Source organism: Ochotona princeps, chromosome 16 (genome assembly GCF_030435755.1).
Source record: "Ochotona princeps isolate mOchPri1 chromosome 16, mOchPri1.hap1, whole genome shotgun sequence".
NCBI lineage: Eukaryota > Metazoa > Chordata > Mammalia > Lagomorpha > Ochotonidae > Ochotona > Ochotona princeps.
Window position 1 is genome coordinate 7189390 of NC_080847.1, and position 15168 is coordinate 7204557.

A 15168-nucleotide genomic window follows, 5' to 3' on the forward strand; every position below is an offset into this window, starting at 1 on the left:
CCATGTCCAATCCAGCTCCCTGCTAATGTGCCTAGGAAAGCAGCAGAAGATGGCCCAAGGGCTTGGGACCCTGCACCCTCGTGGGAGACCCAAAAGAAGCCCCTGGCTTTTGGCTTCGGCCTGGCACAGGTCAGGCCATTGCAGCTTTTTGGAGAGTGAAACAGTGGATACATCTCTCTCTCTCTCTCTCTCTCTCTCCTTCTCCTCATCCTCCTCCTCCCTCCCTCCCATTCTCTCTCTGTATAACTTTGCCTTTATAGTGTTACTAAACAAGTTATTTGTTATATATTCATTTTGCTTCTTTATGAAGAAAAAATATTCCTCCTCCAATCTCATCACAGGGATTGGTTATATGAATCTTATAAGTCCAGCACACTATGCAAACTAGTAGGGTTGTTTATTTTGGCATGGGCTGATATGAAACTCTGAGCCAAATTTGGGCCATTTGCCCGCTGTATGTCTTTAGTGCTCTGCTTCATTTTAAGTTCTGAATGTTTAAGGATTTCCATTTTAAAACATCTTATCAAAGAAGGAAAATGGGACTTCGGGCCTGGCTCAGTAGTCTAAGCAGCAACAGTCCTCTCCTTGCACGCAACAGGATCCCATATGGATGCCGGTTCTAATCCTGGTAGCCCCTCTTCCCATCCAGCTCCCTGCTTGTGGCCTGGGAAAGCAGTCGAGGACGGCCCAAAGCCTTGGGACCCTGCACCCTCATGGGACACCCGGAAGAGGCTCTGGGCTCCCAACTTCAGATTGGCGCAACTCCAGCCGTTGTGACCACTTGAGAGTGACTCAACGGATGGAAGATCTTAACTCTCTGTCTCTCCTCCTGTCTGCATATCTGATTTTCCAATAAAAATAAAATAAACCTTAAAAAAAGGCAGACTTCTCCTACCCCAGCAACCATGGTGAAAAACAGAGGGGAAATGACCATGAGCACCTTATTTAAAAATAAGTAAACTGGGACTCTACCCAGGTCTCCCACAAGGGTGGCAGGGACCCAAGGGCTGAGGCCAACTTCTGCTGCTTTCCCAGATGTATTAGCAGAAAGCTGACACTGAAATGCAGCCGTTGGGACTCCAGCGCTCCCATGGATGGCAGCCTCGCAAGCGGCAGTCTGATCCTCTGCACCACAAAGCCAGCTTCTGCATGTAACAGTTCCAGAAGGGCTTGATAAACACATACATTTTGACTCCCATATGTGAATTCCTGACCATTCTTACAGAATCACTAATGTATCATTTCTTTTGAAACTAATTCAAGTTCCTTCCAGAATGAAGCAGGATAAAAAAATTAATAGATGATTAGATAGAAATGAAAATGAGAAGTCCTCTCTTTGTCCTCCAGAACAGTCCAACATTTTGATCCTAGTCCAGGGGATTTTGCTTAGCCCTGTTAGAGGCAGTCTTTATTAGATCAGGTTCATCATTCTGATTCATCTGTCTTTTTCTTAGATCCCAATACCTTCCTCCAAACACTGGCACTCCTTCCTGGGGTTTTATCCTCTGAAAATCATGGTTATCATGCCACTAAATCCTATATCAAGGCTGCTGATAAAAATATTGGATAGGTCATCAAATTCCTTTTTACTAAGGGTATTTGCGAAAATGGTGAAACATGTCATGGAGGGAATTTAAAACCGAAGGGTAGCTGGGATAAGAAGCTTCTTCAACACGTGAGCTCTTTGAAACATCTTCCAAGCACTTTGAGCTCATGTGGAAAAAAAAAGGGGGCTCCATAGAGAAAGTAAAGCCTCTTTGTGTGAGCAGTGACATTCAACACCCCATCAATAACAACACCAGGAGCTGCTGGGCATTGGGCTGGCCTGATTGAGCCTTAAATGCCATCATGTTTTGCATACCTGTCAGGGTCATCATGACATATATATATTCATTATTGGCTTTATAGGCATGATTATCATTTAATTTTCACAAAACGAAAAGCAATCTCTTTGGACTTCAATTTTTTCATCTCGAAAATGGGAAAGTAACAATCACTCAGTGGGGTACGGCTGTGGATTAATGGTGAAATATCTCACTCAGTCTAAGTGCTCTACAAACTGCTTCCACAAGGAAAGTGTCATATGTCTGATTCCTAGAGTATCATGCCATGAGTTCTAACAGGGAATGTTTTAGGAATCATTACTAGGATGGCGGGGATGGGGAGCGGGAAATGTATGCAAGGGATGCTCGTGGGCACAGGGAGAAGTTGAGCTCCAATATACAAGAAAAGATATTTCGGTTCATCCATGGAAAGTTCCAGAGGCAACATGGTCCCCTGAATAATTTTGAATTCAGGAAAAGGGACTGGGATGGGGCAAAGAAGCTTCCTTCAGGTGACGGCCACTCCTCAGGAGGCCCTGGCTGTGAGCTCTCAGCAGCCTCTACACCCAGCAGCTGGAAGCTTGACCAGAGTCCTCCAAGGACACCCTGACTAGCATATCCCAGAATCCACTGCTAGTGGTATAATGTGATCGCCCCATCCAAGTTCTATTTCCTCATGGTCATCAGTGATTATTAATACATATGTGTTGGGTCCCTTTGCATGGTGGTCCCTGGGGAGAAAAGGTCTGTCTATTCTGTCACAAGACGATGAGCTCTTCAGATAGGTAACTGAGGAAATCAAGAGGTCAGAGACCAGGAAGGGCCAGAAAAGAAAACAGAAGTTATCAGACACAAGAATTAACCAAATGACAGGCAAGATTGGTAAACTACCAGGCAAAGTCTATGAAAAGAAATAGAAGTTCTGGGCTTTTCCTGAGTTTGATGGAAGTGGAGGATCATAGTATCCTAGAAGAGATGCAGGTGCCTAGTGAAACACCACCAAACTGAAAAGAGAAGGTACTCTGCAGCCCTCTGCCTGCTGAGCATTGAATGCTCTCTGCTCCTCGGCTGCTTCTGCCACCTTGGAAAAAGACATCAAGCTTTGCATAGAGCTAGAGCAGCGAGAGAAGGGACACCCTCTTCAGTCTGGTCTGGTCTTCCGGTAGTACATCCATGAGAGCACTTCACTGCAACCCATGAAGCAGATGTTTGACTCATTGCCTTGCTTCCTGAGAATTCCAGTTTTTGTTTTTGTTTCTTAATCTCAACTGATAATATGAAGATACCTAGGAAAACAGGCATTGACTCAGAACATCTTGCTCACGACTCTCTTTTCTTTCGATTTTTGGTTTGTTTGCTCAAAACTGTGAGAATCAATGGACACAAATCTACCAAAGAAGAGGCAAACAGTATCTAAAACAAACACACCTTTTATGCAAATCTTAAAGTGCACGTCTTATTTCAGAGTAGCCGGAAATGTGCAGGAGGGGTTTTAGGAGAAGCCAGCTGGCTCCATCACAGGGCATGAAACAGATGTGTCGGATGCCTCAGACACCCCTGTCCTCATTGCTGTCTCCAAGTTCTCAACACTGGTGCCCTGGGGGTTCATCTCTAGCTAACCCTGCCATCCTTTTGAACTGCCATTTCTATTTTTCGAAGTATTTATTTAATTGAGAGATTGGATAGGAGGAGGAGAGACAGGGAGGGAAGGAAGGAGAGCAAACACTGAAATGCACAATCTCTCATCCACTGGTTCATCCCCAAATGGCTGCAATGCCCCTGGAGCAGTGCGGGCTGAAACTGGGAGTCAGGAACTCAATGCGTGTCTTACACATGGGTGGCAAGAACCAGGTTACCAGAGTCACCACCAGTGTCTCCCAGTGTCTGAATCAGCAGGCAGCCATGGCCAGGAATCAAGTGCAGGCACTCTTATGTGGAATATGGGCACCTTGGCTGGCACCTTAACTTCTAGGCTAAAAATCTACTCCTAGCCACAATTTCCAAAGAAAACAAGCCCCTGCGGCCCTGTAGGATGTATGAAATTGTTTGATCCATTTTCCTTCTTTTTCATAATTAATTTACTTATTAAGCAAATAATACTATTGCCGCACAGCATACCTTTCTCCATAGTTTACACAGTGGCAGTGAGAGCAGTATAGTTGTGATTAGTTGTTCAAGTCCAAATAAGTATGCAGTATGATAATTTCTCAAGAGGAGGCAGGTACCAGGGTCATGGGTAGCACAGAGGGTAGTGGTTAAAACCTACCTTATTGGAGTCAGTTGCATCACACAGAAAAACATTATTCAGGAATGGGTATGTCCTTTTTCCCCTTCTCCCAATTATTGCAGCCCTATCCTGACTCTGCATGGAGGGTACAAAGTGGCCATGGCTTGATTTCATCTCCGTACAGCCAGAGAGCTAAGGTCTCCAAGGTGAAACTGTCTATTTTTGCTATAACATGACAGGTATTTCCAAAGATACAGGTGCCTAAAAACAATGTGTAGAAAGCAGTCATTTCAGTAGGAAAAAAAAGGGGGGGGGATTTGAAAACTGAAACGTCAATGTCAGTACAACATTTCTGTAATCACAGAAATATACTGTGTTTACAGTGTCTACTATGGGAGCTCCTGGTAACATGCGGTCACTCAACATGTGCCAGTGTGGCTAGTGTGACTGGGGAGCTGAACATTTAATTTTGGCTAGTTGATATTTAAATTGAATCAGTATGCAAAGGAAACAGTAGCCAAATTGCTACTCCATACTCTTTCCTTGCAGACTAGGAGCAACTCTGGAATTCTTTGAGTGGTCAAAGAATAGCACAGGATGCAGCAAAGGCCAGCAGATAATGGTTCTCCCACAGAAGGTACAAGTAGGAAAATACCAAGGAGTGAGTCAAGCGCTTCCTTATTGTTAAGGGAATTACCTCTAAGCCATGCTTGATTGAGTGTTTTGTCATGTATGCTGGCATGACGGTGAGGGGGAAAAGAGAGAAGAGCAAAGACCCCCTGAACCAGCAACCCGCTTTGGGAAGAGCCAAGGTTTACTCTTAGAAGGCCAAAGAATAGATGTGAAAAGTGAGCAAAGTGGGATGCAAAGACAAGAGATAGCAAGGACAAGGTGTGAACCTCTGGGAGAATTGCAGCGAGGAAGAGAGAGTTTGGAGGGTCTAGGAACACCTGGTGGAGAGGAGGGAAACAGCGATGGGAAAACAGAAGTTTCTGGAAGGTTTTCTCTGTAGCTTGAAAGGATACAGTTTTGGTATTTTCTAGAGGACTAAATGGTTTCATAGTGCTTTACAGTTATTTTAATTAGAGCAAGGCAGGCCCAGCTATCCTAAGGATATGAATGAAGATTAGGAAAAGATAACTGTTTAATGGTCCAAAGGAAGGAAGGCAAGCTCCCAGAAGTGCTCTTGGCTGAGGACGGGAGGGTCTTTCGCTCTGTTTCCTATGACGTCTCAGACCCAGCGGCCTCTCTCTGAGGCCAAAGAAGGTCCTTGAACCTGCAGATGTGTTCAGGAAGGTGGGCATGTCAATGACCAGGTTATACATCCCCAGTTCTGACAGCAAATCACGGAGTCAAGAGTTCATTAAGAGATCCCCAAGTGGAACAATTTTAGTGAGCTTAGTTGGAAGGATGAAGAGAATCCAATTGCAAAATCATTCAGACCAGTCATAGGAACAGCGGGCTTATTAGTTCCCCATTAGCTGATTGAACTAGGCATAGCACTGATAAATGAAAAGCGATTTTTTTTTTCTGATCCTAGACAAGGGATGCTTATTTTGTTTTATTTATTTATTTTTAAGAAAGTCTGCAACTTGATGGATGGCCTGTTCAAAGATGCAAATGTGTCTGGGTTAGGAGGCAGCGGACCCTATGGCTGAGTGGTGTGCAAGTCTCATCCAAGTTCAATGGAGTCTAGCATTCAAGTGGGACGAGAGGGCTGCTTTCTAGTGTCTCTGTTTGCAAAGAAAGCATTAGGTCTCCTGAGAATGGATGCAAAGCCTTTTACCCTAGGGGGAGGAAATGGAGGTTGTGGTGATGGACAAAACAGCCTGCAGAGGCACAGGGAGACTGCACCTCTCTGCTCCATGCCTGCTGTCTGGGCAGGGCTGTGAAAGCGGAGTACCAGAGAGAAAGTCTGGAACAGACAAAGCCCAGCTCAGAAGTCCAGCACTCTTTACTTTGCTAATTGTGTGTGCCTATGAAACTTCCTCCACCTCTTTCGATCTTGTTTTGTTTTGAAGATTGATTTATTTGAAAGTCAGAATTACAGGGCCCAATGTGGTAGCCTAGTTGCTAAAGTCCTTGCCTTGCATGCACCGGGATCCCATTTGGGCAACAGTTCTAATCCTGGCTGTTTCCCTTCCAGTTCCCTGCATGTGGCCTGGGAAACCAGTAGAGAATGGCCCAAAGCCTTGGAACCCTGCACCCACGAGGGAAACCCAGAAAAGGCTCCTGGCTTCAGATCAGCTCATCTCCAGCTGTTATGCCCACTTGGGGAGTGAACCAACAGATGGAGGATCTTTGTCTCTCCTTCTCTCTGTAGATCTGACATTCCAATAAAAATAAATAAACTTTTGGTGGGGAGAGAGAACCTTCTGCTGATTCACTCCCCAGATGGCTGCAACCACCAGGGTTGGACCAGACCAGAGCCAGAAGCCAGGAGCTACTTCTAGGGCTCCCAAGTAGGTAGCAAGGGCCATTTTCTGTTGCTTTCCTCAAGCCATGAGAAGGACGCTGGTTGACTCTGTTTTTTGTTTTGTTTTGTTTTGTTTTTTTCACCTACAAAATACGATCTCTATGCACAGATCCTTATCTGGCACTGCAAACAACAGCTTTTATGTGCTACACCTCAGCGCTGACCCCAGAAAGCCTGTCCTTGATATTTAAAAATTGGGAGACTGATTTTTTTCTTTGTGATAGGTCTTGGTAAACCTGTATAAGACAGCTGGAGCTAAGGGCTTCCACTATTCTCAGTCTCAACAAGTAAATTCATTGGCATAGGAACACAAAACTCTAACTTTTAGATGACCAAAGCTGGGAGGTAAATGGGTATGGGAAGGGATGTGGGTGGGAGAGAACACCTGGAAGTCTAGGACAGATTCATCATGAGGGCTGAAATTAGGAAGAGGAGTCAGGAAGAAAGTCACCGGTCTTCCTCGGAGAACTCTAGGCTTACTCCGTTTTTTGGCACACAGCGGAAACGCAATGCGTTTTTGTTTCATTTCTCCAGCTTGTCCCACTTAGAACTAACTTTGATCTTCTTCTGTATGTTGTGACATCGTGGCATATCCTCCTGTATGGGATACTTTGGTTGCTAAGGTATTGTACCCTTTATGGCAGACACCTGAAGTCTGAGTTGGGTTGAGGGGAATTCATTCAGAAAATTGGATTTAGTGTAGATAAACTTGTTAATAATGTCCTATTGCTTTGCATCTCGGATCAGATGCAGTCAATGCATTTAACAAATGCATTTGTTACTGCCAAGATGTTGCAAGTGGAGGGCAAGGTGGGTGTGACAGGTGATTACTGTCATCCATTGCCACCTGTTGTTGGTTGGTTTCTGCTAGTACCTGTAAAGGGTGTGTCAAAAATGCCTGTGGAAAAAAATCTGAGTTGAAAGATAAGCTTATTTTGGTGCACACATTTTGGGTTTCATCAGCTTAATTTTTTTGATGAAAACCTTGTTGAAGACCCCTATGGGCATGAATTTTTTTTAAATCCACCAAAAATAAACGTATCTTTTCAATTTCAGTTTCCATCAACTTTCTGAAGCACCCTTATGTAATTAAGACTTGGTTGCCATTTAGAGGAACCTACTCTAATGTCAGAGGTTCTGGCAAGCTTTTATCTTCATTTGATAAGTTAAACAATTAAGGCTTAAAGAGCTAAGCAACTTGCTCAAACACACAAGGTTGATAGAGAACAAAGCAAAATGCTAACCCATTCTGTCAGAAACCAAAGCCCAAGCACTTTTGGAAGGACAGACTTCCTACCCTCCTCCACTGCCCAAGGGCTGAATGAATGAACCTTTTCCAAATGTATTCAGAACCTTCATTCCATTCCTGCTATTCCTAGAGGGGTTTCCTCCTGACTCCAGGTTATCTGTAATTTCCTAATTTTACTCCTCCCTGAGCATTTTCATTATGAGGACATAACTACTACAAAAAGGCAATCAGAGTTGTGACAAGGCTGATGATTTTCAGTGAATTAAAATGCTCCAAATGGCATTGTTAAGCTATTCGCAATTTATTTCACTCCTATTTTTCTGAAATTATTTCTTCTTGGGTGACTCCTATTCTGCGTAAGATAGTACTACATCCTTTCATTTCTGGATCTTGCCTTCTGCCGTATGGTTTTTGCCAATTTTCTCCTATGATTGTGGTTATTCTTTGGTAGGCTTCGTGTTTGATGAGGTGGGTGGGGGGAGGGAGGAAGAGAGAAATACACAGAGCTGCAGGTGAGGGACAGTGGATGCAGCAGGCAGAGAAAGGACAGAGGGCATCAGCAGGAGTGATGAGCTCACAATATTCTCAGGCGGTGAGATGAGTGAACGTCACTAGGGGATTCAGGTGGGGGCAGCAAAATGACTTCTCCGTTTGCCCCATGAGACAGAAGGAAGGGTTAGTGACTGTGTTTCCTTCCCTCCTCACCACTGGGCAAGCAACAAGCCCATACCACTACTGGATGGACAGCTGACTCTGTCACATCCCTAGCCCTCATTAGCAAGGATCCAATTAAGGGAAAAAAAATGAAAACTTCAAGAAATACGAAAGACCCCTGAGCTGCCAGCTGTGCCTGCTCACCACCAAGTGAGACTCAAATATGACTCAGCATAGTCTCAAGCCTTCCTGTCAAGCCCCGATGCCCCCAAGCAACACGGTGTGACTCAGTGCACTTTACCCCAGCCTCCGGTCACAGTGGCCCCTGGCGTGGGTATTAGAGATTCTCTGAGCGATGTTCTCCACTTGGCAAACATCTTTGTCACTTAACCTTCTGGACTCCATTGGCCTATTTGAATAAACACAGGCACATCATGTTGTCCCTGTTTCATTGCATCAGCCTTATTAGTGGCCTTTAAACGCTGTGTTGTTTGGGGACATCTTCCACTCAAATCACCAGGAGAGCAAAGTCCTGCTCAAGGCAACGGAAACAGAGGAAAGTGGACAAGGATTTAGCTTCTATTCCAGGAGTGATGACTGCGTTCAATCAGCATGAGCAGTCCAACTCTGCAGTCCTAACAGCATGTTCCTAGGTGCCTCCCCAAAGCATCCCATTGCCCAGAATTTTAGGGATAAAATGGATATGCTGCAGAAATGCAATGGCCACCTGGCCACAATGGATGGCCACCTGCCTCAGGGAGGCAGGCAGGATGGCTCTATGGACTCTTCAGGCTTACCAATTGCATTCCAAATCAAATGTATCTGTGGCTGTTTCTCCACATTCATGTCTCTATGTCTGTCTGCTTCTCTGTGTCTCTTGGTCTCTCTGTCTCTCTTTTTTCTTTTGACCCTTTGCCACAGTGTCCCTCTGATTCCGATCCCCAGTATAAGAGTCCGGGAACAGGCAGACCCAGATTGGCACATGATTTTTCTATGTAGCAGTCGGTGATCCTGACATGTCCCTGGATGTCAGTTTCCTCAGCTGTAAAATCGAATGATGCTGATCTCATTGAGTTTCCATTAGGATGAAATGACACAGAGAGTAGGGAGCCAGCAACCCAGTGCCTGGCTCCTCACCAGTGCTCAGTAAAGGCTACGTCCTTCCTTGCTGGTTCAAATTCCATACACCCTCATGACTTCCTAGAATCTTGCTCATCTTGGCTTCCCTCTAGTGTGTTTTGCCCTCAGCCCACTTTCAGTTCAGCCAATGGAGCCATGACTTGCTGGAACCATTTTTCATCCAATTGGTCTCCTTCCAGCAGTTTCATATGGTCTCTTGCTGTAAATCACTCCGGGAAAATAAATGTCCCCAATCCATTAGTGCCTTTCTACCACAAGCCAATCTGAGCCACAAACCAGACAAGGCTTGTTAATGGCCACTTAAATATATTCCTGCAGTGCAATCTAGAGACCCTGAGCCAGCCTCAAATTTTAACCATCCCCTCTGCATGACACAAGCCCTTGTGACAAGACTGACAGCAGCAAAGGCATGCTCTGACGCTCATCGGTTAGGAAGGACACACATGCTAGTTTGCTAGGACAGTTCCAGTCTCCCCCTCTATCCCAGAGTAATTATCGATAATGCCCCCTTTTTACTTTCAAAGGAGTTCCAGTTTGAATGATAAACTACACCGGGTCTCCATGGCAACCAGGAATAAGCATTTAGATGATAATAACTATCATTTATTAGTCGCTTGCCATGAGGAAGGCGTCATCACCAAGGTCTTTACGCCCTGAATCTCATTTAAACTTCATCACAGCATTATGAAAGGAAGTGCTATTATTGTCTCCATGGTATGGACTGGTTTGCACAATATGGCCAGAATCAAGCACTTGAGAAGGTGGTGTATGCTCAATCCCCAACTGCTCTGGGTGCTGGCAGCTTCTGGCTGGGAGCTGTCCCTTTCTCTGGAGAGCAGCCCTCAGCAGAAGCCTCCTCTACCCAAAACCTTCCACTTACCCACGTGGGAAGCAGGCCACGGCCAGTGACAGGAAGGGCTCCCCCTCTCTGTTCATTTAGGTCTACTGGAAGACCCACAGAGACCATGTCTTTGCCTGGCTTCTCCTCAGCCCTGTCTGCTTCCCTTGCTTCTGCTGACCCAATAGTGCCATGTCAGTACACCACCTAATACAGGGTCCTCATGTCAGGCTCTGGCTCCAAGGAGCTTGATGGAAGGCATCCATTTAGCAAGTGGCAGAGCTGGAGCTCACGGCTACGAAGGTCTGACTCGTCCACTAAGCAAAAGTGGCATCATCTTGCCTATGTGACACACATGGTTAGAAGCATTGCCTCCAGGTCATCTGGCCATCAAGAAGCATAGGGCAGGGCCCGGCACTGTAGCCTAGTGGCTAAAGTCCTCACCTTGCTTGCACCAGGAACCCATATGGGTGCCAGTTCTAATCCTGACTGCTCCACTTTCCATCCAGGTTCCTGATGTGGCCTGGGAAGGCAGTTGAGGATGGCTAAAGCCTTGGAACCATAAGGTTCTCTGCTTGGGAGACCCCCAAAAAAACTCCTGGCTCCTAGCTTTAAATTGACACAGCTCTGGCCATTGCAGTCACTTGGGGAGTGAATCGTCAGACGGAAGATCTTCCTCTCTATCTCTCTTTTTCTCTTTATCTTTGCCTTTCCAATAAAAATAAATAAATCTTAAAAAAAAAAAAAGCGTAAGGGAAGCCCAGACGTGACAGCAGCAATGATGACAGCAGTCATAATAACAGTAACGACTACTTTTCGAACGCTGACAAGTGGCAAGCCTCTTCGCCACCTCCGATCCTGTCACCAGTCACAAGCTGAGGTTGTCACTCACTGCCCCCATTCCACATAAGAAGCACAGAGACACTAAGGCTCACACAGGAGTCACACGTCCAAGGAGAAGCAACATGGGAATTGACGTCAAAGACCGCATGCTTTCTCCTCGAGGTGTGTAAACTGTTCAATGATTATCAAAAACCCCCGTTGAAGTCGATGCTTTTATAACATTTTAGACAGAAGATTAATTTCCTTCCAACACCCTGTTTTTTGCATACATAGTTCTACTTTGCACAGGAAGCCATATTATAACTTGGGAATAGCCAAAAAATGTTCCCTGAAGACAGAAAAGGAGCAAAGGAATCATATTTATTCAAGGAAGAGGGGGAAGAAAAAAATCCATGCCAAGGGTTCAGAGATGTAGATCGTTTTTCCTGAGGTTTTTCTACCGAGAGTCAACAAGAGATAAAAATTCAAATGCTAACTCCACTATTTATTTTGGAGATTTCGGGTCAAATTATTTCATATCCACAAGCCCCAATTTGTTGTTCTATGATATAAGAAAAATACTGATCTGTTCACAAATGAGAGAAAGTAAACGAGACAGCATTCGTATTTCTCGTTGCCACTTCTTTTCGATTTTTGTAAAGTGTATGGAGCAGCCAGGTTGACTCTATTTCTGTTCTGACACTAGCTCATATCAACCAACAGAAAGCATATCCTATTTGTTGAGAAAAGATTTCCATTAAAAATAGCGGATAAAAGGGGGACCTTCATCCCTGAGACCAACAGGCTGATTTATAAAAATGCAACATGAGTCATCCTAGAGCCCAAGACTAAAACTTATACTTGGTGGGCATCCTGGGCCAGCCAATCTGAGCACAGGAGGAAGGGCCCAGCCAGCTGTCTTCACAAGAGTGTTTCAATCTTCCCTTGCAAAACCGATGAACGCTGCTTCCAGCTTGGCAAAACAAAAATCAATCGGGGCACTTTGCAGTCCGGTATCCTGTATGCAGCCCCATGCTTGCTTGGCTTTCTGAGCAACTGGGGTGTGGAATCTGCAGTGATGTGTGTGTGTGTGTGTGTGTGTGTGTGTGTGTGTGTGTGTGTCTGCACATATACACAGCTCCACTGAACAACAGATTTTTGTGCCTGGATTTGAAAACCAATCTCCTTGCCTGCATCTTGACATTTATGATTTCAAAATACTTTGGCTCTGATCAGCATTTATGTAGTTAGCATGAGGTTAGAGACCATAGACCTGTTTGCATTAACGATGATGTCTTTTTCTTTACCAAGTAGCTGCAGAATTTCCAGTCTCTGAACATACACATTCTGAAATAGGAGTCCTGTCACCCAATCCTCAACTTCATAAATCCTCCCTCTTTCTCTCCCTCCCCCCCTCTCACATGCACACACACAATTGTGTGTATTCGTGTGTATATCTTACATCTATGCGCATGTATATGCATGTACACGCATATATCATTTTTGTGGGGGTTTTAGGGACTGTTTTAATTGGGCTAAGTAGAAACTCTTCCACCAACAGTTAAGAAAAAGCATGACTCCACAACCCTCCATCTCTGTCCTCAATCTATTCTTCCAGCAATAATTTACTCAGGATGCACAGTCGCAGCAGGCATTGGGGATTTATTGGCAACAAGGGCAAGTCTAAGATCTACCCTCTGAATTCAATCAGCTTGGATCCCGGAGTTCACAAGACCTGTGTAAGGAGTGCCACCCCTCCCCTCTCCAATCCGGTTTGTAAAAACCTTCTCCCTCCCCCCCAAATTCCTCCCCTGCGCCCCGAATTCCCCAGAAAGCGCTGCAAACGGTGCTAGCAGTCAAACAGCACCTGCTGCTTTACAGGAGTGAAACCAACCAGAGATCCGTGCCCACTGCCTTGTCACCTGGCAAATGAAGTCTGCGTCTGCTGGCAGGATGACAAACGGAGGGACAATCCCCTAGGCAGTTTTCTTGCCTGGGGTCCGGTTTTAGCCCGAACCCCTGATCGCGAGTTGCGGCTGCTCCCGCCGCCCAAGGGAGCAGTGTGTGTGGGAAAGCTTTAGAGAGCTTCGCGGAGACAGACGCTCCCTCTGGAGCACAAAACGAGCTCCCGGTAGAAGCCTCTCATGATGCCGCAGGGAGTGACCAGTACAGGACAGTCTCCAGGCAAGCCCTTCCCGGAACTTCGGGGAAGCGCGAAAATCACGCTGTGCCTGCGCTCACAGGGGTTTAAACACGCCTGGCAATCTCCGATGGGCGTGGGTGTGGAGTTCTCCCAGGCCGAGCGGGAGCCACAGGGCATCTTAGAACCGGACTCCTTCTGAAAGGAGAAAACGAGTTCCGAAGAGGCTGATCCTGGATTCCTCTGCCCCTCCTCTACCACCACAGCTGCCCTGGGAGAAACACCGCGGACGCTCCTGGTGGAGAGCGAGGGTCAGGCTGCAGTCCTTGGCCTCACCGCTCCTCTGGCTTAGGTGCTCCTTGCTAGCCGGCTTTTCCCCGGGTCCTCTCCCCGTACCAGGCCACAAGGAGGCAAGTGTGCAGGTGGAAGGGGGGGGGCACCCAGCCCCGCCTCCAGCACCCAAAGCTATCAGGACAAGACACATAAGGTTTGAAAGATCGAATGTAGAATCCTGGGGAGGCCACCAAATGGCAGCTGAGTGGTCCTGGGCAAATCCCTCATTCTCTGAGCGCTCCTTTCTCAACCTGGAACAGACACTGGAACAGACGGCCACAAACTCATGGGGTCCCAGGAAGTGTGAAATACGATCGCGCAAGAAAAACTCGTTAGCGGGCGCTCAGCTAGCCGACTGTTAGTCTCACTTATTTAATCGTGTGAACGCCCACCCTACCCGCGCCGGCGCCCGAGCTGTCCGCCCGCTGGGATCGCCGCAGCGCAATCGCCTAGCCCGGCTGCAGGGCGTCACTGGACCTGCAAGTAGGGCCACCCCTCTGTCCCAGCTTGGAGATGGCTAAGGGAACTGTCAGCACCTCCCCAGTCTCGGCCCGCTGCGGGCCACAGTCAGCTCCGAGAGGCGGGTGGGGCGCGAAGGAGACCCCGGCGGCAGCAGCTCGGACCCGGCTCCCACCCTCCCGGAGCGCGCAACGCGCAACGGAGCCGAAAGCAAGAAAGGCACGGATACTGGACCAGGCTTTGACGCGAATCTTGAGCTCGCCGTCCTGCGGCTCCGGCATGGCCTTCCTGGAGAGCCTCAGCTTGTTCAGCCCCCCGAAGCCGGCCAGCACCACGGCGCGCATCTCCTGGGCGTCCCCAAGGCGGTGCGAGCCGTCGCCGCCGCCCTCCACCGGCTCCTTGCTTGCTTCCTTCTCGATCATCTGCTCGGTCTCCTCTGCCTTCTCCACACCTTCCTTGGCCATGGCGCGCTGGGGGACGCGGGGCGCACGGGCTGCGGCGGCTGCGGTTCTGGGGGTTCGGGATCAGCTCGCGCAGGTTCCTCCTGTTGAATGTGGGATGCTCGGAGGCGCAATGGCTGCAGCCTCAGCGAGCGGTGCCGCGGTCCACAGCCTGCGCCGTAATCCTTAGACGAGCCACGCCTACGCCTGCTCCACCCTCTGTCCTACCCAAATCAAGCCTGGACTCCAAACCGTTAACCAGTCACAGAAGAGGCCTGTTGACCGCTTTCCTAAATCTCGGATTTGTCCAAGACTCGCGGGTAAGACACGCCCAGAGACGCCGCCTTGTCCGGACCCTATGGGCCCCATACTTGGTTATATACGGCGCGGGCTCGAGTGCCGCGAAAGGGACGGAGAGGAACGTCTGGGCCTGGAGGACGCCTTCCCGCGACGAGGTTGCCTTGTCTCCCTACCCCGAGCTGCGGGGGCGGGCGAGCTGGCCAGGAAAGTGGGCTGTTTCCCAGAGCGCCGGTTCCGGGAGAAAAGATCCAGAGGTTCCCAGAGTGG

At 47.5% G+C, this 15168-nt stretch overlaps 1 protein-coding gene across 1 annotated transcript in view; it reads right to left on the minus strand.

Annotated features, from left to right (window-relative positions):
• Positions 1–14838, minus strand: part of VAT1L (vesicle amine transport 1 like) — a 128116-nt gene extending 113278 nt beyond the window's left edge. Inside the window, exon 1 of the mRNA XM_004584044.4 lies at positions 14396–14838. Within this exon, the coding sequence (XP_004584101.1) occupies positions 14396–14625 (230 nt within the window). The 5' untranslated portion in view covers positions 14626–14838. The remainder of the gene's footprint in view (positions 1–14395) is intronic.
• Between the last annotated feature and the right edge of the window lie 330 nt (positions 14839–15168).